The sequence below is a fragment of the Mus caroli genome, chromosome X, assembly GCF_900094665.2.
Source record: "Mus caroli chromosome X, CAROLI_EIJ_v1.1, whole genome shotgun sequence".
NCBI classification, from domain to species: Eukaryota; Metazoa; Chordata; class Mammalia; order Rodentia; family Muridae; genus Mus; species Mus caroli.
In genome coordinates this window covers 45468197-45490232 of record NC_034589.1, presented here as the reverse complement: position 1 = coordinate 45490232, position 22036 = coordinate 45468197, and the positions used below count along the sequence as shown (strand labels likewise).

At 38.8% G+C, this 22036-nt stretch overlaps 1 protein-coding gene across 1 annotated transcript in view; it reads right to left on the bottom strand.

The window, feature by feature from the left end:
• Window positions 1-22036, bottom strand: part of Phf6 (PHD finger protein 6) — a 45166-nt gene that overhangs the window by 19471 nt on the left and 3659 nt on the right. The window contains exons 2-5 of the mRNA XM_021153596.2: window positions 21237-21418; window positions 20707-20808; window positions 5871-6004; window positions 5552-5595 (exon numbers count right to left, since the gene is read on the bottom strand). Of these exons, the coding sequence (XP_021009255.1) occupies window positions 5552-5595; window positions 5871-6004; window positions 20707-20808; window positions 21237-21374 (418 nt within the window). The 5' untranslated portion in view covers window positions 21375-21418. The remainder of the gene's footprint in view (window positions 1-5551; window positions 5596-5870; window positions 6005-20706; window positions 20809-21236; window positions 21419-22036) is intronic.

The window sequence follows — 22036 nt, the reverse complement described above, 5'->3', positions numbered from 1 at the left end:
AAAAAAAAAAATAGAAAAATAGAGTATAATTTTTAAGAACACTAGTTAATACCACACATAGCTACCACACTAGGTAATGCAAAGAACATCAAAGAAAATTCCACCTGTGTGTGTGTGTGTAAAGATGGGTATGCATTATTACAGATGTGTGAAAATTCACAGTATGTTTCACATAACCATTGAACCTTTATAAAACGTAGGGAGTTCAGGTGATAATCATGTAGCCGTGTTGTATCACAGACTGAAACAAATGCACTGCTTTACTCTATATTGTTGAGTGCTAAGGAGACTCTCCATGTTCACAGGGGATTTTTATGAACTTAGAACTACCTAAACAGGGGCTAGAAAGATGGCTTAGCAGTTTAGACCACCTCTTGCAGAGGACTTGGATTCAATTTCCAGCATCCACATAGAAATTCACAACCATACATAACTTCAGTTCCGAGGTCTTCAATGCTATCTTTTTGCTTGTCTAGTGGCAAGGATCCAGAGGCTCCAATGATTTCTTCTGGCCTCTATGGGCACACATGTACATATACATACATGCAGGTAAACCCCTCAGATACATGAAAATATGCAAAACCTGATGTAAACAGTAAAGTCTCGGGGTGTGGCTCAGTGAGAAAGCACTTGACTGGCATGCACAAAGCTCTGGGCTCAATCTCTAGCACCATAAGAAAAGAGCCTACCAGGGCAACAAGCCACTCTTCAGCTCCCATTAAGTGCTCCCATGCTTCTTTACAAGCAATCGGATTTAAGAGTTACCTACATTCTTTGCCTCCAAGTCACTCCTCAACTTCTCTCCCCAAAGCCTTCTCTAAAATCATGAATGGCTCTATTGTCACTGAGCCAGTGGATGCTTTCTCAAGAACAAAACTAACCACTTAGTTCCTTCTGGGACTACACTCCACCTTTCTTTGACCCTACAGCTTTAACACTAACTAAGCTGACTTTCCTCCTTCTCTCTACCCACGTCCCCTCTGCCTTTGCGGGCCCATCCTTCAACCATTAACAGCCTTCAAGACTCAGTCTTAGGCCTTCATCTCTTCTGAGCTTTCTCTCTAGGCAACTTTTCCTCTACTGTCTGAGATACACTGACCAACAGTGGCAAATTCCTATCATTAGCCAAGGTCTCTATTCAGAAAACGAGAGTGATATCAATCCACCCATCCACTTAGCTGATACCCTACATGGATAGCGCGTAATATATCTCAGACTTGACCTTCCAAAGTTTAACTCATTAACTCTCTTCATAAGCCTTTTCCAAGTCTAACACTACCTACATAAACAGCATCATTCAGTAACTGGCTCAATTATATCAAAAACCTTGGTGTCATTTCTGATACTTCTGTCTCAATCGGATACTAGATTTAACCTCCAAGTTTTATTTCCAAAACAGATGACATGAGTTTCAGGCATTTAATATGAAATAATATATTACTTAGGGTTAGAAAATTAAATTGCTTTATTATAAAACTATTCTTGAATTTAGTGCTTCATAACACTTCATGTTGCATAAGGCTAACATGACAGATTAGTATCAGAAATATTGAGCTACAGATAGTAAATGCTAAAGAAACTGTCACAGGTATCAAGTCCTTTGCCCTAGAGACCAATGAAGTATAGTTCTTGGAGAATGCCTGAAATAAAATCCTTTAACTCCCCATCATAAATTACTGTCATAAAGTAGAACACGTTTCCCATCAGAACAAATCTTAGCTGTTTCTGACAAAGTACTCAATAAAAAATAAATTTGAGCTAAAAAGCCAAATTCTCTAAATATAAATAATGCCAACACTGGGGCTGGAGAGCTGTCTTATTGGTTCAAAGCACGGACTCTCTTCCCAGCACACACACAGCAGCTCGTAACTCAAGAACTCCAGCTACAAGGGATCCTGAGCCGCCTTCTGATCTTCTCCATGGACAGTAGGCATGCATGCAGTACACAGATGTACATGCAGGACACAATTATGAAAATATATCTTCAAAAACTGCAATACTTGAAGATTAAGCTTCAAATTCCAGAATGTAAGTATAAACACACAGTATATACCAAGGAAACAAAAGGGACCAATATTCTACAGAAGTAGACCATGAACCAAAATCAGGACAATTTGAAGTTGTTTGTAAAATATGAAGTAGAATTAGAACGCTCTCACTAAGCAAAAGACACTCAAAATCATTTTGGTTGCGTCTTTGAGAGGATTCAGGCAGAAAAGGGCACTTGCTAAGGCTGAAGACATGAATTCAATCCTGAGTTACACATGATAGGAGAAAACTGACTCCCACAAGTTAGTTTCTGTCACACACACACACACACACACACACACACTAAATAAATGTTTAAAAAAACTAATTTTTAATCATCATTCTTTATACAGTATGCACTGCAGTGGCTTTTTTCTACCACTAGATGGCAGTATTGGCCTCAGACGCCTAGAAAGTAAAATAGAAGCCAGCTATGTTATTCAGTATATATTAATCATCTTTAAGTATTTCAAGTATCTAGTTCCAGTATACTCATATACTTGTATTAATCAGATCATGAATCTTAATCCTCAGCTATTAACATAGATGGCCACTCTAATCATAAAAGGGCACTGCATAAATACATCGTTAACATCTTGAAGGAATGGAATATAGAAAAGCTTCCCTACAATAGTTATTCCTTGCAGTGGCTCTTTCGTCCTTTTTATTTTATTTTATTTTTTTATTTATTTATTTATTTTTTTTGGTTTTTCGAGACAGGGTTTCTCTGTTTAGCCCTGGCTGTCCTGGAACTCACTTTGTAGACCAGGCTGGCCTTGAACTTAGAAATCCGCCTGCCTCTGCCTCCCGAGTGCTGGGATTAAAGGCGTGCGCCACCACGCCCGGCTTCGTCCTTTTTAAATGTAGTGTTGGAGTTAGAACCCAGAGCATCATGCATGCCAAGCAAGCCACCTACCACTGAGACACACTGCTAGTCCCTACTTAGAACTTTTCACAAAAGATGTTAAATTCACTTCTAGAATTAAGTGACGAAAAACTAGGAAAATAGTTATACGGGCTTTTCAATCACACTCTATCACCTCCAAGTATTTTTATTCTTATTGCTTATCCAGTCTATTTCCAATAAGGCCTGAAGAGGGGGCTGGATCCCCAGAGTTGGAGTCACAGGTAGATGGAGGGGCCTGATGTGAATGCTAGGAACCAAAAATAGTTCTCTACAATAGCATCAAATGCTTAATTTCCAAGCCATCTCTCCAGCCCTATACTCTTTCTAAAAAACAGCACAAAAATGTTTTTAAAAATTCATTTATTATTTGTGTACATGTATGTCTACTCAATATTCAATGTTGAGTTGAATTAATATTCAACTATTATTTTATCTGTACATATTTGTAGAATACAGCACAATAACTCAGTTCATGTATACAATGTGTTATGACCAAATCATGGTTAGCATGTATATCTACTAAATCATTTCATTTAAATATCTTAATTAACATACAATAAGTATGATGTATATACAGTACAGGGATATTTTAATACATGTGTATGATGACTGTATTTTGAACCAGCAGTTACAAGTATTTGTATTAATGTGGACTTCAGATGTGAAAATAGTACAATTTTCTATTACGAAAGCAAATTATAAGAGATCAAAAGGGGAACCAGTTTTAATATTTACCCCAGGAATTAAATTAGGTACATCAATTTTCTAAAGATTTATTTTATTATTCACGTGTGTGTTTGTGTGTGTGTGTCTGTGTTTTAGGTATATATGAGTATAGGTACTCATAGAAGCCAAAGACATCAGACCTCAAGAGCTGCCCAGTATGGGAGTCAGGAACTTATTTCAGATATTTTACAAGACGGCTATATATCTCTCTAACCCCTAGCTTAGTCTTTAAAAAGATCAAACTTCCAAAGCCCAGTATGGTGGCACACACCTTTAATCCTAGCACTTTTGGGAAGCAGAGGCAGGTGAATCTCTGTGAGTTCAGGCCAGCCTGTTCTGAATAGTAAGTTTCAGGCCAGCCCAGGCTACATAATAGAGACCCTTTCTCAAAAGAATCAATTTCCTAAAATATCTGTATCTGATCCATTTTAATTTTGAACAGAACAGTCTTAGAAGCTAAAAAAAAAATTAAAGATTGAGTCAAATTTAAATGAAAATATAGGATAATCTAAGATTGAATCTAATCCATTTTATACTGCTAATAAATGTACCAAAACCATGTATTCTTCAAATAGGTTTGATGTGGAGCTAGAGAGGTGGCTCAGTGTGCTGGTGGAAGAGCACTAGCTGGTTTTCAAAGAACCTATGTTTGATTACCATCAACCACATGACAGCTTACAACCATCTGTAACTCCAGTTCCCTATGAACTTCATGGGCACCTGACCTGCTCATGGTACAAAGACATACCCACAGGCAAAACAGAATAAAAATTAAAAAAAAAAAAAAAAAACTTTGATCCAAGTCAGAATTCAACTAACTTCCCCATATCTTTTAAAAACAAATACAACTTGGCTAACAATATATAAATATTATTAAACTAGTTTTATAAATTTAAGTGGAAACAAACTATAACTTGATAAGCTTCTATTTTAAATTTAGTTACTTACAAACTTTTGTTTTCTAGGAAAAAAAACATAGTATGTCTCCACTTATTTCTCAGTGGGGGATTTGTTTTTACATTCCCAGTAGATACACAAAATCATGAATAATACTAAATGTGGTTTTCCCTACACATGCCTACACATTATAAAGCCTGATTTATAAATTGGACACAGTAAGACATCAGTAAAGCATAATATATTATAATCAAACTGACTTGAAACTTGTTTCTTTTTTGTTTGGTTGGTTTTTTTTGTTTTTTGTTTTTTGAGACAGGGTTTCTCTGTGTGAGTAACTCCCTTCCTGTGAGATGTGCTGGAGTTACTTTTTTTTGGTTTGGTTTTTCAAGACAGGGATTCTCTGTATAGCCCTGGCTGTCCTGGAACTCACTCTGTAGATCAGGCTGGCCTCAAACTCAGAAATCCACCTGCCTCTGCCTCCTGAGTGCTGGGATTAAAGGCGTGCGCCACCACGCCCGGCAACTTGTTTCTTTTTGGAAACTGCCATTTTTGGATCATGACAGCTCATGATGCAATGAGCTGAACCATGGAATAACTGAACCATGAAAAGCAAAAGCATAGATGGGGCGTTGACATCACCAGAGTGCACTCTGATCCAAAGTACACTAGGATTCCTAGGCTCACACTGTCAGTAATAGCTGTCAGGAGCAAGAATCCAATGACCACCTGTGGAGAAACATGTCGCCTCTACCACAGTTTCTTCCTAATATGACATGAGTTTTCAGTATAGTCCTAAGATTTCTGGGGCATTTTTTTCTTTAAAAATTTAGCTCTTTTTGACTATTTACATTGGACTGATGTAATAACATCTCCAATTATAAAGATATTGAATAGTAAGACCTATCATAAGGCAAAACTTAGTAGAGGACTACTCATTTATATTTTACTCTAATTTCCTCTTGAAACATAAAAGTGGCTAATGAAACATACCTTCCGAGTTATGTGCAGTTTTCTTGTGTTTTCGACAATAAACCCTGAGGGGGGAAAATACAAAATATGAAGTATACAAAACTAAATTCAATTCATTTTTCAAATTACAAAAATGAGCAGCACAGTCCACCTTATCCATAAACTGGAATTATGTTATAAACCTCAGTGTGACACTTCCTAAATCATTGCTTTAACTGTTACATATCGTACATATCAAAAGAGCCTTCATAGTGATGGTGAAATGCTTTGAATGGAGGAAAATGGAAAAGCCTGAAGGACAGCGGGACTGCTTTAAAACCAAGCAAAATGAGCCAGTTACATGTAAATCCCTTGCGAAGGTTTCTCTCGGATCTGAGCTTTATCATGCAATGCACAGTGGTAGTGGTATGTCCTGTGGCAGGTTTTCACATCACAGCCAATGGTTGCTCCAGGACAATGACAAAGAGAACACATCTAGGGAAAAACAACAAAACAATATTCAAATGTAATTCTGCTAATACTGTCCCAAACAGGCTAGGACATTCCAATTTCTGTCAGGAAAAGCAAACTGGTTATAGAAAAAAAGTCTAATTCATGTTATTTTCCTTATTTTGTCTCCTGAAAAAAAATTGAATGAAATTATTCTGATGGTACTTTCTATTTTACTGACAAAATATATAGGATGCTATAAATGTGTAATGGCCTACTGTGGTCAGGAGAACATTTGAAATGCTATAAATCATGGAGCTGAGCTATATACAACTGACACTATAAAAACCTAGATCTCTTTTGCAATCCAGAACTTGCTGGATACCAGTAATTAGGAAAAATATCTCATGAGACTTTTTTTTTTTAAACTTCCACAGTAAGGATGCTATTGCTATCCCAGTCACGATATCCTGCCACCAGTCCTAATATCATCGGCAAAGAGTTCTTAAAATCAGAGTTAAATGAAGATTTATTAAAGATTTAAGGAAGATTAATAAAGACTTAAATGAAAATCTTTTGAGAAAAACTTCCCTACAGTATTTTGGGAACCTGGTAAAATCAATTGGAGGGTAGGCCAGTGGAGAGGGTAAAAGAATTATATACTACTTTGAATCCATCCCTTGAGTTGAGGATATTTTCTGATAGCTAATTGAATATACTGTGAAAATATGCCTGTCTGCTTTAATTTAATCTTACTTACCTTTTGCATTATGAATTCAAGCCAAAAGACAAAAAAAAGATTCTTTCAACTCAAATTTATCTTATATTCTGAACTTATTAGTGATTGACCAGCTCTATATTTCAAAAACAATTCTTTTTTTAAAAGAGAATTTCTCTTTTTTTTTAAGATTTATTTATTTATGTAAGTACACTGTTGCTGTCTTCAGACACTCCAGAAGAGGGCGTCAGATCTCATTATGGATGGTTGTGAGCCACCGTGTGGTTGCTGGGACTTGAACTCTGGACCTATGGAAGAGCAGTCAGTGCCCTTACCCACTGAGCCATCTTGCCAGCCCCAATAACAACAATTCTTTTTTTTTAAGGTACACAACAATCATTAATAGCTTTGGTTCACAAAACACAGTGTACCATACCCAGTAGGCTTTTAATGTGCCATCTCCTAAGCTATAAATGCCACATCAAAGTGAACCACAGTAAGGCAACAACAAAACCTTCATGTTGTTTCCTGGTTGCCAGACGCCTTGTTCTAAACACTGATCTCAATAATCAGGAGGCTAAGGCAGGGTTGAGTTTCAGGCCAACCTGGGCTACATTACACACACTCTACCTCCAAAAATCCAAACCAAGATCAAACAACAAGCAAAGAGACAGACACTTACGATCCAACATTTGGACTACTTGGTTCCTAAGTAATGTCAAAGCACTAGCAGGCTAATATAAATTCCAATAAAATTTCTTATACTTCTCTAAGGAAATCAAACACTCAAACTCATTCATGCTATCATTTTTAAAAATACCCGTGTAAGTTAAAAAAAAAAAAAGTTCTCAATGTAGGTACTTCCCAGAAAACATGAGGGCTACTATCCACTATTAATAAACAAGAAATAACCCACTTCTTCAAATGAGTACTGAAACTTCAAGTAATTACTATAAAAAGAAACGCAGTGCTGATCGGGGTGTATAGCAAGATCATACATAGCACACTTGCTCACACGTGTGAGCCCTAGGTTCAAATTTCAACCCCTCCAAAACAAAGGATTAGAAATACTACCTTCCCAAAGTTTATAACTCTTGTTCTAGTAATTATATTTTCAACTTATATACTGAAAATAGTAACAGGCATAAACAATGACTGTACAAGCATATTCATTGCAGAATTGTTTTGAATAGTCCCAATTATAAAACAACTGAAACATGTTTAAATGAATCTCCTTCTGAGAATTTTTCTTTCAGAGAACATTTCACATTGTTGCCCAAGCTGAACTCAAGATTGTGAGCCTGCAGTCTCAGACTACCAAGTGCTGGAATGGCAGGCATAAGTAACATCCCAGCTTCAAAGTAATGGGTCTATATATGCTAAGTGGAAAGCTAATAGAGAATATGAAACTATGTGAATTTCAATCTCACTAAGGTCTCCAGTATATAGTCTTTGAAAAGGGGTGGGAAGTAAATAGCAAAATGTTGGGTTGTTATCTTTGAATGATTTTCTTAATTTTCTGTATTTTCTGATTTTTCTACAATGTTCAGTATTTTGTTATACAAAAATTTATTTTCAAAAGTATCAGGAATAGTGCAGCCGCCAATGAATTCAATGCCTGCCTCTCAACTGAGAAAGCAAAGGAAACCAAAATATTTGAATAATTGGGGGAGGGATGACTATGGCATCTATAAACTCAGATTTGTCCAAATAAGTGGTTTAAGCAGCTAAGGTAACAGAAAGCAATTTTATAAATAATCATAGGAAACACAGGAAGACCATTTTAAAAATTTTATTTAACATATAAGGGTTCTGCTGCAGGTACACACACCTGCCAGTAGAGAGCACCAAATCCCCTTAAAGATGGTCATGAACCAGTATGTGGTTGCTGGGACTTGAACTCAGGACCTTTGGAAGACTAACCAATGAGCTAAACCACTGAGCCATCTTACCAGCCCCAGAAGACCATATTTTTTAAAGTGTTCAAAAGCTTATTTTGTTATTAGTTCTATTCAATGAAGAATAGGACAAAATATCAATAAAATATTTTACAGAAGGAAATATTTGTCAAAATTAGGAGTAGAAAATTTGGGGGGGGGCTTTAGATTTTGGGGAGAGGGTGTTCGTTTTACTTAAACTTTTTTTCCTCATTTTTTCTTATGTATATGGGTGTTTGTGTGCTTGAGAAAAATCAGAAGAGGGCATCAGATCCCCTGGAATTGGAGTTACACACGGTTGTGAGCCATATGTGGGTGCTGGGGATTGAAGCAGAGTCTTCTGGAAGAATAGCAAGTGCTGCTAACCACTGAGCCATCTCTCCAGAGACTTAGTTTCCTTTTTGAGATAAAAGCCACATAAAGGCACATAAAGGCAGAAGGAAGACAACTGACTCTACAAAGTTGTCTTCTAACCACACAAGTGCGCTGTAACGCGTGTGTGTGCGCGTGCACACACACACACACACACACACACACATTGAAGACTTTACCTAATTACCTTCAGGTATTTCTAAAAATAATTATGAACTGGATATAGGTATATGCCTTTAATAGCAGAACTCTGGAGACTAAGTCGAGAGGACTTCACATGTGATGGCAACCTGAGTTCAGAGTTGGCCTGAGCTACACTGAGACCCTTTCGCAGAAACAGTGAGTAATAGAGATGGTTCCTTGGATGAGAACACTGGCCCAGGTTCAGTTCTCAGGATCAACACAGTGGTTCATAACAATCTGTTAGCTCTACTTCCAGGAGATCACACATTCTCTTCTGACCTCTGAATGCACTGCCCAACACATGCACAAAACTCACATACATTCAAACAAACAAAAGACACACAAAATAAATTACGAGCTATATGATCAAGAACTGGGAAAGTAAAATTGAGTACAATTCAGTTCAATAAACACAGAAAGTAGGGAGAACAGATTAGCTCTTCTAGAAACAAAATTGAAAGCTTACAGATAAATATCATAATTAAAGAAGCTAGGAAATTAGACAGGTAGGAAGAACCATTTCTGAAATAAAAGAGATGGCTTCTTCTAAAACAAAAAACATTAGAAAGGAAGGGAGAAGCACTGTCCTTTGGGGACCTGGCTGCCGAGAGGTTCCCCATACCCTGGCGGATGGCCTCCCACACATGCACATATGGGCAGCAATAATTGGACTCATGGGGCCAGTAGTAACAAAAGGAAGGTCATGAAGTTAGCAGGGTGACAAGGTGGGGGACACTAGGAGCAGCTGGAGGAAGGTAATGGAGGATACATATGATAAAAATAAACTGCGTAGATGTATGAAATGGTCAATGAATGAAATAAAATTTAGAAGCATGTTGAGCATAGTGGCACATGCCTTAATCTCAGCTCCATGGAGGAAGAAGCAGGGTCAGGTCTGTGAGTTTTAAGCCAGCTGGGATACAAAGTGGGACCCTTCTCTAAAACAAGAAACAGACGAGACCCGCACCATTGCCACCATCATCATCACATCAAGGTATGTGAGATGGGGCCTAGCTCTGTACCCAGCAGCTGCCTTTACAGAGAATATCTGCTCTGAAGTTTGTCACCCTCTTTCCCACTACTTGCCATCCAGAAGAAGAGCGTCAGCTGCCGTTTTCATCACACTTCCAATGTGTCCCCGTTGCCTTCAGATGTGGGAAAATAAAAACTGAGCTGACAGGAACACGTTTTTCAAGAACAATGGTGTCCTTTCCTGGCTCAAGAGAGAGGAGGCTGACCTACCTACTAAATATTCTCTTGAGAGCCAATTTCCTTTTCCCCATGTAGGTATACATGTTAATTCTCGGTTTACTCTGCTTGGATCCCACTCCACGGTCGGTCTTGTTTTAAACAGGCAAAAACATTGTCACCGATAATACTTTTCTTTTACCCCCTTTTCACCTTGCTCCTGGAAGACATGAGAAACCTCAATTCTGAATCCCCAGCTCCAAACTTGGAGAGTTTGGAAAGGAGGTCCTGTCCAGTCACAGGGGACTGCTCAGTCTTTCTGCAGTATACTCAGAAGCCGTGGGACCAGCCACAAGTTCTGGTATGCTAACGTGGGTTAAGCTGTACCACACAAGCAGGTCTCAGGGAGCTGACCTGCAGATGAAAGAGGAACCAAGTCACGCATGAGAGGCCACACAAAGAACTCAAAGACTAAAATTTAGCTGGACCGTAGGAAGCAGACAGCGAAGCATACCTGCGCTTCAGTCAACTGAACAAGGCCAAGAATGAAACCAAGTCTCCACCAAGTCTTAAGGATCAAAAGGAAAAACACTGTTTTCTCAGCAGCCACGGGGAAGAAAATGAAAAAGAGGTTGCCAACTTCATGGCTAGGTAGAAAAAGAAAGCATTTGTGGAAAAGCTAGAATCCAGTGGCTACCTGGAGACCCTTAGAGGAGGCTCCCAGAGCTCAGCTGTAGCAGAGGAACTCCCAGCACATATATATGCTCCCAGCAGATCAATGTGGTTAACTGCGTTGGAGACACTTGCTTCAGAAAACTGCTTTGAATACAGAAAATGCAAAGGAAGGTATGAAAAGAAGCCATGGGCCTGAGCCTGTAAGGCAAAGAAACAAATTGTCAAAAGCACCTAAAGAAAGGGACACCCATACCTAGGCTGTCTTCACAAGAGACAAGCTCACCTTACAATGGCCTGGCTCGTTCTTCTGGCTGTAATAACATCATCTCCCATAAAAACCAGAAAGCAGACCAGTACAGTTAAGGCAAACAGTCAGAAATGCCCTAATATTGCTGTACAACTCCAGGATCATAGTGGAGAATAATAAAACCTTACATAGCCAACATAGACAGAAGCAGCCTCTGGCCTACCAAGTTAGTTGACAGTCACCAAATTACTTGTTACAATTTTTAAAAAGAATGCCACTTCCAAGGATGGGGTATGAATTACAAACTGCTTCGATGTGATATTATAGCTCTACTCGTGTTTTCAAAACCAGTCTTTTCGAAAGGGATCACAAATCAAAACAGGCTTAGGAAGTCTAAAAGGAAGCTAAAACCCTTCAATAAAATCTGAACACTCACATCCTTGAAAAGTAGTGACAAGTTGCTTAAAGACAGATTTGGACTTCAAATTCTAGGTATCTCTTAAAAAAAACAATGAAAAGCACTTGTCATATATTTTTACCAGAGTAACAGAGGAAATGAAGTAGTTGAGGGAGACTTGGAACCTGAAGGATAGTAAACTTGGACTGGGAAGTTCTTGCCTAATCTATCCCCTCTGACCTTCTGCCGAGTACTCAACTATTCCAACTCAATCCAATTACCCAAACCGTGTCTGATAAGAAAAACAGTCTCCCACTAGAGCACTTCTAGTTTGTTTCTTTCCCCTTTTCTTTGACTGAAAATTTCAGGCATTTTGCAAGTGCAAACTTTTTTGTTTAGATTTTTCTCAGCTATGGGTCGTTGCAGCTGTGAATATTGTGAACTACCAGGATGCTTGCTATATTTAATCTGTGAAGAAGGCCCAAAACACAGGCACACTCAAGTAAGCACCAAGAGAGTCCCCCAAGCCACACAGAGCTCATTTGCCGTTACTGGTCAGTGGTTTTTGCGATTCTGAGGATTGAACTCAGGTCCTTGACCATACTGTACAAACAATCCTGCAGTGAGCTGCACCTCCTGAGCGGAGCTCTGCCTTTATATTACTGGTTTTAGTTCTCCTCCATTAGCAAACACAAATGAGAATTCTATGACATAAAGTTAGTGCTCCCAATTGCAAAACGACTACAGGAAGGCAAAGAAAAAAGATTGCATTTAAATAAATGCATTTCCATAATAGCAAGACAGTTTTCTCCAGCACTGCTTAGTCTACTTAATCACCACGAATGCAAAGTTCACTTTAATAGAAATTTCTGATAAAATACCTACAGACATTAAAATTAACCTGCATGCCACAACTGGCTTTTAAAAAGAATTCCCACTTGCATGAATACATTCCTAACGCACGTGTACACAGTTACAAAGATGAAGAAAAAGATCTTCACAGTGAAATTTTACCTCTTTTTCCTCCCCAAATACTCTATGGCAAATGTCCTGGGAGAGCAACATGGCCTGCTTTTTGTTCCTGTAAATGAAGTTTAACTGCAGCAAAGCAAAAACGCCTTTGTTGCCTTTGATTACAATTAAGCCCAAGTAGCTGGGGGAGGCCTTACAACTTTACTATCTGGTCTTTTATGAAAAAGTTTGCTTTGTGGCAGACACCTGTACTCCTAGCATTCAAAAGATTGGGGCAGGAAAATTTTAAAGTCAGAGTGTCTTAAGTCAGGGCTTCTATTCCTGCACAAAACATCATGACCAGAAGCAAGTTGGGGAGGAAAGGGTTTATTTCTGTTACACTTCCATTCTGCTGTTCATCACCAAAGAAGTCAGGACTGGAACTCAAACAGGTCAGGAAGCAGGAGCTGATGCAGAGGCCATGGAGGGATGTTCTTTATTGGCTTGCTTGCCTTGGCTTGCTCAGCCTGCTCTCTTATAGAACCCAAGACTACCAGCCCAGGGATGGTCCCACCCACAAGGGGCCTTTCCCCCTTGATCACTAATTGAGAAAATGCCTTACAGCTGGATCTCATGGAGGCATTTCCCCAACTGAAGTTCCTTTCTCTGTGATAACTCCAGCTGTGTCAAGTTGACACAAAACTAGCCAGTGCAGAGTATACAGTGAGACTCTATCTTATAAAAGCCAAGGTGTGCTTTTCTTAAAACCAGTCCTTTTCTCATTTATTCAAGTTGGTGAAGGATCATTGTTATAAGAACCTATGTAACATCATCCACCATCACCCAACACTTCTTCCTTGAAACCTTCCCTTCTACCTTTGAGTTCCACAGTATCAGACCACCCTTTAAAAAAAAAAAGAAAAAAAAAAAGAAAACAGGAAAAGGTTATCCTCTGTAGCCCAAGCTTGTCAGGAACTCCCATCCTCCTCCTGCCTAAGCCTCCTGAGTTGCTGGTATTACTGATGTGGGTGACCATACTAGGCTCAGATGTCACTTCCCACAAAACCTTGTGACTTCTCAGGTACATCAGCTGTGGTCTTCTTTCCCAGCTCTCCCATGGCTCTTTACTTCTAAGGCTAATTTATTTTAAGTCTATTTCCAAAGTATCTAGCACTGTGCCTGGCACGAAGTAGGTGCTGGACTATTTGATAAACACATATAAAGATAAAATTGAAGGTTTACCTGACAAATAGAATGCCCAAGAATATAACAAGAGTAACAACACTGGGTGAGTGATGGTTAAAGAGATAATTCGAAAACATTTCTCATGTTTGAGAAATACACATTCCCCACCATACTGAAGAAATAACCAGGCTAATTTTTTTTTAAGCGAAGTTAATTCTACTCCCCTTTCAAACTGCCAAAGCCTCAAAACAATACAACACCGATTAACCAAATCAGGATTTTTTATGTTATTCCAGTCTAAACCCAGCCCATTATTAAAGGCTTCTCACTTTTTCCTCTCCAGACCCACTCCTCTTTGAAATGCAAGGACTGATCAGTGCCCACTTACTGATCACAAAGAAGATTTAAAGCACTGTGCCAAATACATTCATGTACTATGCCCATGTGATAATACGCCAGGCAGAGAGAATATATTTTCAACTCTCTTGGAGACCACAGTTCACCATGGAAGCAAAAGCTTGCCCATGTGTCCTGACTACAAAGCATGCAGTGCTGGTCTATAGGGCAGTGACAAGCAGGAGTTTGAGCTGAGCCATACAAAAGGAACTTTTTTGTGAAGCAGCAGTGAAGGAACACATAGAGGGGATGTCTGAAAAGCTAGAAAGGAGAGCAGGCCGGGAACAGTCCGTTAAGACAGGCTTTCTCAGAATCATGTTGGTTCTCCCACTTCCACCATGTGTTTCCTAGGGATCAAACTCAGGTTGTCAGGCTTGGTGGCAAGTACCTTTACCAGAGCTGAACCATCTCACAAGCCTGGTAGTAGCTATTAAAGGAATTAGGCAAGTACAAGTGGCTATGTTTATTAGGAAACAAGAAGAGGAAAACTTGATAGAGGGTACCATTAAGAAAGAAAAGACAGGCTGGAGAGAGGGCTGCTCTTCCAGAGATCCTGAGTTCAATTCCCAGCAACCATGTGGTGGCTCACAACATGGGGTCTGATGGCCTCTTCTGGTGCACCTTAAGACAGCTACAGTGTACTCATGTATATAAAATAAATAAATCTTTAAAAAGACAAAGCATGCTCAGAGAGAGAATCTACACAACAGATGTGGAAGGGCTGAAGGGAAGGGATTCAGAAAGAAAGAGAATCCGATTTCAGAGCCGAAGGTTATAAATACTGGTTCAGACAGGTAGAGTTGAACAGGCCTGCAGGACATCAACAGAGAACAGGCAGGCCAGTAAACTGCAATCATTACGCTTCATTCTCCTCAGAAGCTGTGGTATAGATAATGTCTCCAAAAAATCCCATTTGCCTTTTTTGTTCTGAGTTAAAATTCTTGTCCGATCTTTTAAAAAAACCTTTTAACCATTCTCCCCCCGCCCCCAGTCAGGGTTTCTTTGTGTATCCCTGGCTGTCCTGGATCTCATTCTGTAGACCAGGCTGGCCACCTACCTCTGCCTCTCAAGTGCTGGGATTAAAGGCTTGTGCTACCACTGCCTGCCTTTACTCAATTTTAATCTGGTAAAACTCAAAGTGTTTTCTACATTCATTCCAGTACCTGACTATCTCTAGGAAGTCTTAACCTCTTAAATAGGGAACACCCTCCAAAAAGAATGAACATTCACTAGGAGTTGGCTATTTAGATCATAACTATACACACCCTGCCTCTGCCATGTCACATGCCCCCCTCCAACTGCTTAAATGCTATGTAGAATGTGTTTTCTTATGGTCAGAGACTACAAAAAATATCTCCAGTGTAAGAATAGACCATTTTTACCTAGCATACATATAGGGTTCTGTCCTAACAGTAAGATAATGCTACTGACAAAATACATTAAATAGGAGTCTGAGCATGTCCTAAACTTTGCAATTTGCATTAGAAAGCCATCATACTTTTAAAAAAATGTGATTTGGCATGGAGCAGCTAAAACGAACAGCTAGTATAACCTGATAATTAGGAGCTCTGGCCATGGATTCAAATCTGTGATCTGCCAAGTGCTAGCTATATGACCACAGACTTTACTTCTCTGAGCCTCAGTTTCCTTTTGTTTTTTTTTTTTTAAGATTTATTTATTTATTATATGTAAGTACACTGTAGCTGTCTTCAGACACTCCAGAAGAGAGAGTCAGATCTCGTTACGGATGGTTGTGAGCCACCATGTGGTTGCTGGGATTTGAACTCTGGACCTTCGGAAGAGCAGTCGGGTGCTCTTACCCACTGAGCCATCTCACCAGCCCCTCAGTTTCCTTTTGTGTAAGGCAGGACTTTCTTTTCTTGCAGTATGACTGTGAGGATTAATCAGGATCTGTATCTAAAATAGCCCAGTCCTTATTAGTACATATCAAGTACTCCGTAAGTATCACCAGGTTCTACCATTAGAAAAAGTATAAAACATTCATTCAGGCATTCAGGGGCGGGAGAGAGAAATGACTCAGAGGTTAAGAGCACTCACTGACTGCTCTTCCAAAGGTCCTGAGTTCAATTCCCAACAACCACATGGTGGCTCACAACCATCTGGAATGGGATCCGATACCCTCTTCTAGTGTGTCTGAGGACAGCAACAGTGTACTCACATGTAAATATAAAATAAAAATAAAAAGTCTTTTAAAAAATCCATCCAGCGGAGTTCGTAAGGTGTAGTAGAAAATTCTCCTTTGAAAATAGGACAGTTTGGGAATCATGTGAGGATGGCCTTTTTAAATAAAGGGAGAAAAATACCACAATCCTGAATACGCCTTTAATGGAAATAGAATAAAGAGCTTCAAATGAAGAGATGTACTTGAATTACAGAGGGATGAGTTCCTCAAATACATTACTGTTCGTATTTCATGTGACTTTAGTAGAGAATCAGTTTGCTAACACCAGAACAGGCCAGAGGAGTGTATCATCCTGGATGGCTTAGGTAGATCTTGCCTAGGGGTAAGGAAGGTGAACTATGCGACCTCCTGAATTCTTTTGACATCTGTTATCTATCTGACACAGGTACCAATTAGTAAAAGTAACTCTCAGAGTTAGAGCTCAGTGATATCACCAAGGTGCTTCAGAAAGAATACATTCTTCAAATCAAATACCACTCTCCAGTGTCTCCTCACAGCAAATCCAAAAGAGCAACCATTACTTGGAACTTTCCTTGGAAATCACATTTTTGTCTACATGGTGAACAAGGATAGACTTATCAGGTGGCTACAGCACATACGTATAATATCTCGACACTTGGAAAGAGGGGTCAGGGGGATTAGTAATCAAAGCCACCCTCAGCTACACAGTGAGTTTCAGGCCTGCCAGGGTCACATGAAACCCTGACTCAAAAACGAACACCGAAAACAAAATATAGCTGGAACAGAGTACAGATATGGCATCTTGTATGTCTTTAATAAAGAACCGGAAGTCATTATGGGAAAAATAAATAAGAACTGCAAATAGTTATTTTCTTTTTTTCTTCCTATATCTTGGGCCTATATATTTTATTTAGTTAGTTAAAGTTTTTTGGGGTGGGGGTGACAGGGTTTCTTTGTGTAGCCCTGGCTTTCCTGGAGTCCATTTGTAGATCAGGCTGGCCTTGAACTCACAGAAATCCACCTGCCTCTGCCTCCAAAGTGCTGGGATTGAAGGTGTGCTCTACCAAGCACAGCTTTGGGCTTATATATTTAATAAAATGGAGAAAAGAGATAAATACAGTCATACAAAATAACTTTCCCTCTCTGATCCTTGAAGCTGATATGGAAATGTGAGAAAAGTGCTTATGGGTAGAGGAGCTGTATACCTGCAGGAACCATCTACCCACATTTCTTGCTCTACTGAGCATCCCCGCCTCTGTAAGATTCCCATCCAGCCACCTGCAACCTGCATCAAGACCTGGGTCAGCTCCTCTTCTATGGGGCAAATGAACACCTTCAGAAGGAACAGCAGGTACTGGCTGAATTTGACCATGAATGCACACAGCAGACTGGACTCCTGCTTTGGACTGTTTTCAGTGGGTACTCATGACCCTTTTCATCTTGAGATGCACAGGAAGTGGAGTCAGGGCAAAAAGGCTCACAGAATTAAATGCTTTAAAAAGCTGCCCAGGGAAACCAGTTACTTGGTTTATACATAGTTTAGATATATAAAGCTATTTTTTTTATTCTTTCCTACATGAACTGTGGTCCTTTTATTGCTTAGACAAAGCTATACCAGGGAAAGTAAAGATAACTAAAATAAAGAATATTGGTTAATTGGCAGTACCTCATTAAAAAGAAAACAATATAATGTAAGGAAGAAAACTGAAAGCTAAGCTATTTCAGTGCCTGGAGAGAGAACTTAGCTGTTAAGAGTATATACTACTTTTGTAAAAGATTCAAGTTCTGCTACCAGCATTAACATCAGGCAACACATAACTGCCTATAATTCCTGCTCCAGGGCAACCAATGCCTTCTTCTGGTCTCCATGGGAAGCTGCACTCATATAAACATACCTGTACACATAAAGTGAAACAAAACTAAATCTTAGAGGAAAATTTAAGGGGCTAATGAGATGGATTACTCATTAAGGGCCCTTGCTGCTCTTTCTTTCATAGGATCCTTTCAGAAGATTATGTGTATGGCAGCTCCAATATCAGGGGAATCCGATACCCTCCTCTGGCCTCATGTGACCCAGGCATGCACATAGTGCATGTATGTATGTACATACATACAAGCAGGCAAACATGCAGGCACATTAAATAAACCAAAAATTTAAAATCTAAGAAATCATTTCAAACTGAAATGGATAAATGTTGTTCTCCCAATTCACCAAATGAATAATTTCAATTCTAAGACTCTGGATGATGAGGAAGAAAACAGGTGAGGCTCCAATACACTCCTCTTTTGCCGCTATCCCACAATCCAAGACAGCCACAGTGTCAAGTAGCTTTTGAAACAAGTCGTAACTCTTAGTGCATTTGTGCTGGCAATAGTGTGCATGCTTGAGAAATCTATCAATGAGTCATGCCCACCAGCCTCTGGTAAATCCTTCTACCTTTTATAACAATTTCTTCTCATTGCTGTTTAGTAGTATGTGATGATAAAACAGTATCTACTGATCGGCAGCAAAAGACAAGGAAGGTAGTGACTTGTCTGAGATAACAATGTGTCCATGGTAATTTTCCAGAAAAGAAAGCTATAGGGCTGGAGGTGTCGTTTAGGAGTCAAGCATATGCTCTGCATATTTAAGCCATGGATTCAATCTCAAGCACCTAAAAATATTTCATCTCATGACTTGTCTTCCTAGCATGCTTTCAATTAGTCTTCTCTGACATTAGCAGGATTTTATCTGTAAGGAATAACCACAGAGGTGGCTACCATTGGTCACGTCTTAATATTAACCAAGAACTGAGCAGCACGCTTAGTCCTGCATATTCTCTTTTAATCCTAGTAATAACATTGTGAGTCAGGTGTGTGCACTATCCCTTATATAAGAAGGCCCGGCTTAGGGAAGGAAATAACTTACTCAGGGTCACCCAGTTAGTGACAGGGATGGGATTCAAGCCCAAGCCTATTACTATTTCTAGGCATTTAACCCTCAATATTATTCCACTCACTAGATCAAGGAGCAATTTGAGCTATTTATAGCACACTACTCCTGGGGTGGGGCTGGGGAGGGGTAGAAATTAACATATCAGTTTCTGACATTCAAAACAAAATAGTTCCTAATAGTAAAACTTCTATCCAGTTCTGGTATTTTCTTTACAAACAGGTTCAAATAAATGAAATCTCGATTGAATACAGCACCACTGACAGATGTATACTTCTGCTTCATGTAACATTCAAAATGATGGCACCAAGTTTCTTAATCCTCTGTCAGTATCAGGGGCAAATACCAGGTTTGAGAACAGGAGGCATTATCAAGTGTGCCCGGTTTATCTTATCAAGAAGAGGAAGGATTCTTACTTATAATGACAAAGGATATGCTAAGCGATAAGGTTTACAGCACTATTTTCAAGTAAATAGCATTCTCTTATTGCATCTGAATTAGTTTTAAGGACCAGGAAATAAAAAGGAAATAAAAATATGGTGTCCTGGTCCCTTTAAAAAGATCAGCATACTACAGTTACAAGAAGCAAAGAAAAGTCATCAAAGGGAAATCACATTTAAAAACTCCAGGTCTTTTCTATTCTTATTTACAGTTTAGGGTTGGGATGATAAGATAGCATTCACAGTTAAGATCTCACTACAACAATGGATGTAATTCCAATTAAGAGATCAAACAAGAAAAAACAGCCAAATGAAAAGAAATCTTTCAGTCAATGAAGCACTGCAAGATAAGTCGGGTGTTGTAAATACCAATTGAGATTATGCTACTTTTCCCAAGGACCAATATAACAGCTGGCCACACTGGTTACTGGTGGTAAAGATAAGTACAGGAACATAACTCTAGCGTAGCTTTGGAAAAACTCCTGGAAAATTCACCAAAAATTATCCAAAGTCATAGATGCTGTGTCATATAGCCAAACCCCAGACCAAGATTCTGTTAGCAAGACTTATCACTTCCCTGCTGACCGGGCCACTGTCATCTCAGTCTGTGATGAGCCATCCGAACTTTATGACGAAAAGGGAAGACATACCAGAATTATGAACATTACATTTGAATGAAGATTTGAAACATGATACATGCAAATTAAGTAAGCTGCTTATTTTGTAAGTGATCATAGGCTTTAAGATTTTCCTTGGGAGAAGAAATATTTCAAGATATTGATTTACTCCTTTTTGTTGAGCTGTAAACAAACAAAGCTTTGGATTTACTCCCTGGAAAATAAAAACAGCCCACAATTTAAAATTATAGGAAATCTACAAAGTAAAACACTTTAAAATAAGTAATTTCCTTCTTCGTGAGTTTTAAGTAATTCTAAGCTTAAGAGGCAGAAATACCAACTTACCAGTTTTGTGCCTCTTTTAATTTCCTTTTGAACATCTTCAATAGAAAATCCACCAAGGCTCTCATTATCAGAATGTGAGGACACCAAAGCAGACGAAAACAGCTATAAATAACATTTGAAAAAATTACAGTTTGCATATAAATTACATCAAGACAATGACGAAGATGCTAAACTTAAAAATAAATTTTCTATTAAAATGACACTGTATAGTGTTAAACCATTTCTTACAAATCTAACCGGGTTTTTTTTTTTTTTTTTTTTTTTTTTGCTTTTCATATTCAGTAATACTAATATGTTAGTTATTAAGATTCTTTCTCAAACCGGGTGTGGTGGCACATGTCTTTAATCCCAGCATTCGGGAGGCAGAGGCAGGTGGATTTTTGAGTTCAAGGCCAGCCTGGTCTATAAAGTGAGTTCCAGGACAGCCAGGGCTATACAGAGAAATCTTGTCTCGAAAAACCAAAAAAAAAAAAAAAAAGATTCTTTCTCAAATGGTTTTGTGGTCCCTTGATAGATGCCAGTATACTCACCATGCATTTGTGGTGTGCTGCCACCTTCTGGTTTTCAGATATCAGTAACTGTCCACATTCCTTGTCTCTATTTGACTTACAAAAGCCACATTTACGCTGTCTCGTAGACCCTTTTTTCTGTTCAATTGAGCTTGACATGATTTTTAGTGTTTAGAGACTGCCACTTTAAGCCTCAAGAAATGCTACAGAGGATAAAACGGCAACAAAATGGTTAATTTCCATTCAAAATGACCTTATATGGATCCACACAAGTAGCTCAATATCTGACCCAGGTTGTAATATAGTTACTTAAATATTAATAGAGATAAATATCAAAACCCCAAGATGCCTTCCGTATGTAAGAGATGTTAAGAAAGGGAAAAAGAAGTGGCAAGAAAGCAATCAAATCTAGAGTCATTGAGAGAAATCAAAATAAATCCAAATTAGAAGATGTGAAATCAAACTGCTCTTGTGTGATAAAAATATATAACACAGCTTCAAACAGTGGCACATGGCTGTAATCTCAGCACTTAGGTTCAGGCAAAAGACCATAAGGAAGAGGCCTGCCTGCACCACAAGGTGAGCCCGAGGACCCGTCTCAAAACCAGCCAGAAAACCAAAATCACAAAACTAAATCATCCACTAGTATAATTAAAGATAAAAAATAAATTTCAAGTTTAGATATATGTCCACCAAGGAAACAGAATGATGAAGCTCTAAGAACAAGTTAAAACTACCAAATATTGAGAGAACTGAATTCTTTAATTGCTTGCTTTTGTCCAGTTCACATACTGAATAAAGCATTAAAAGTAAAATTAAAC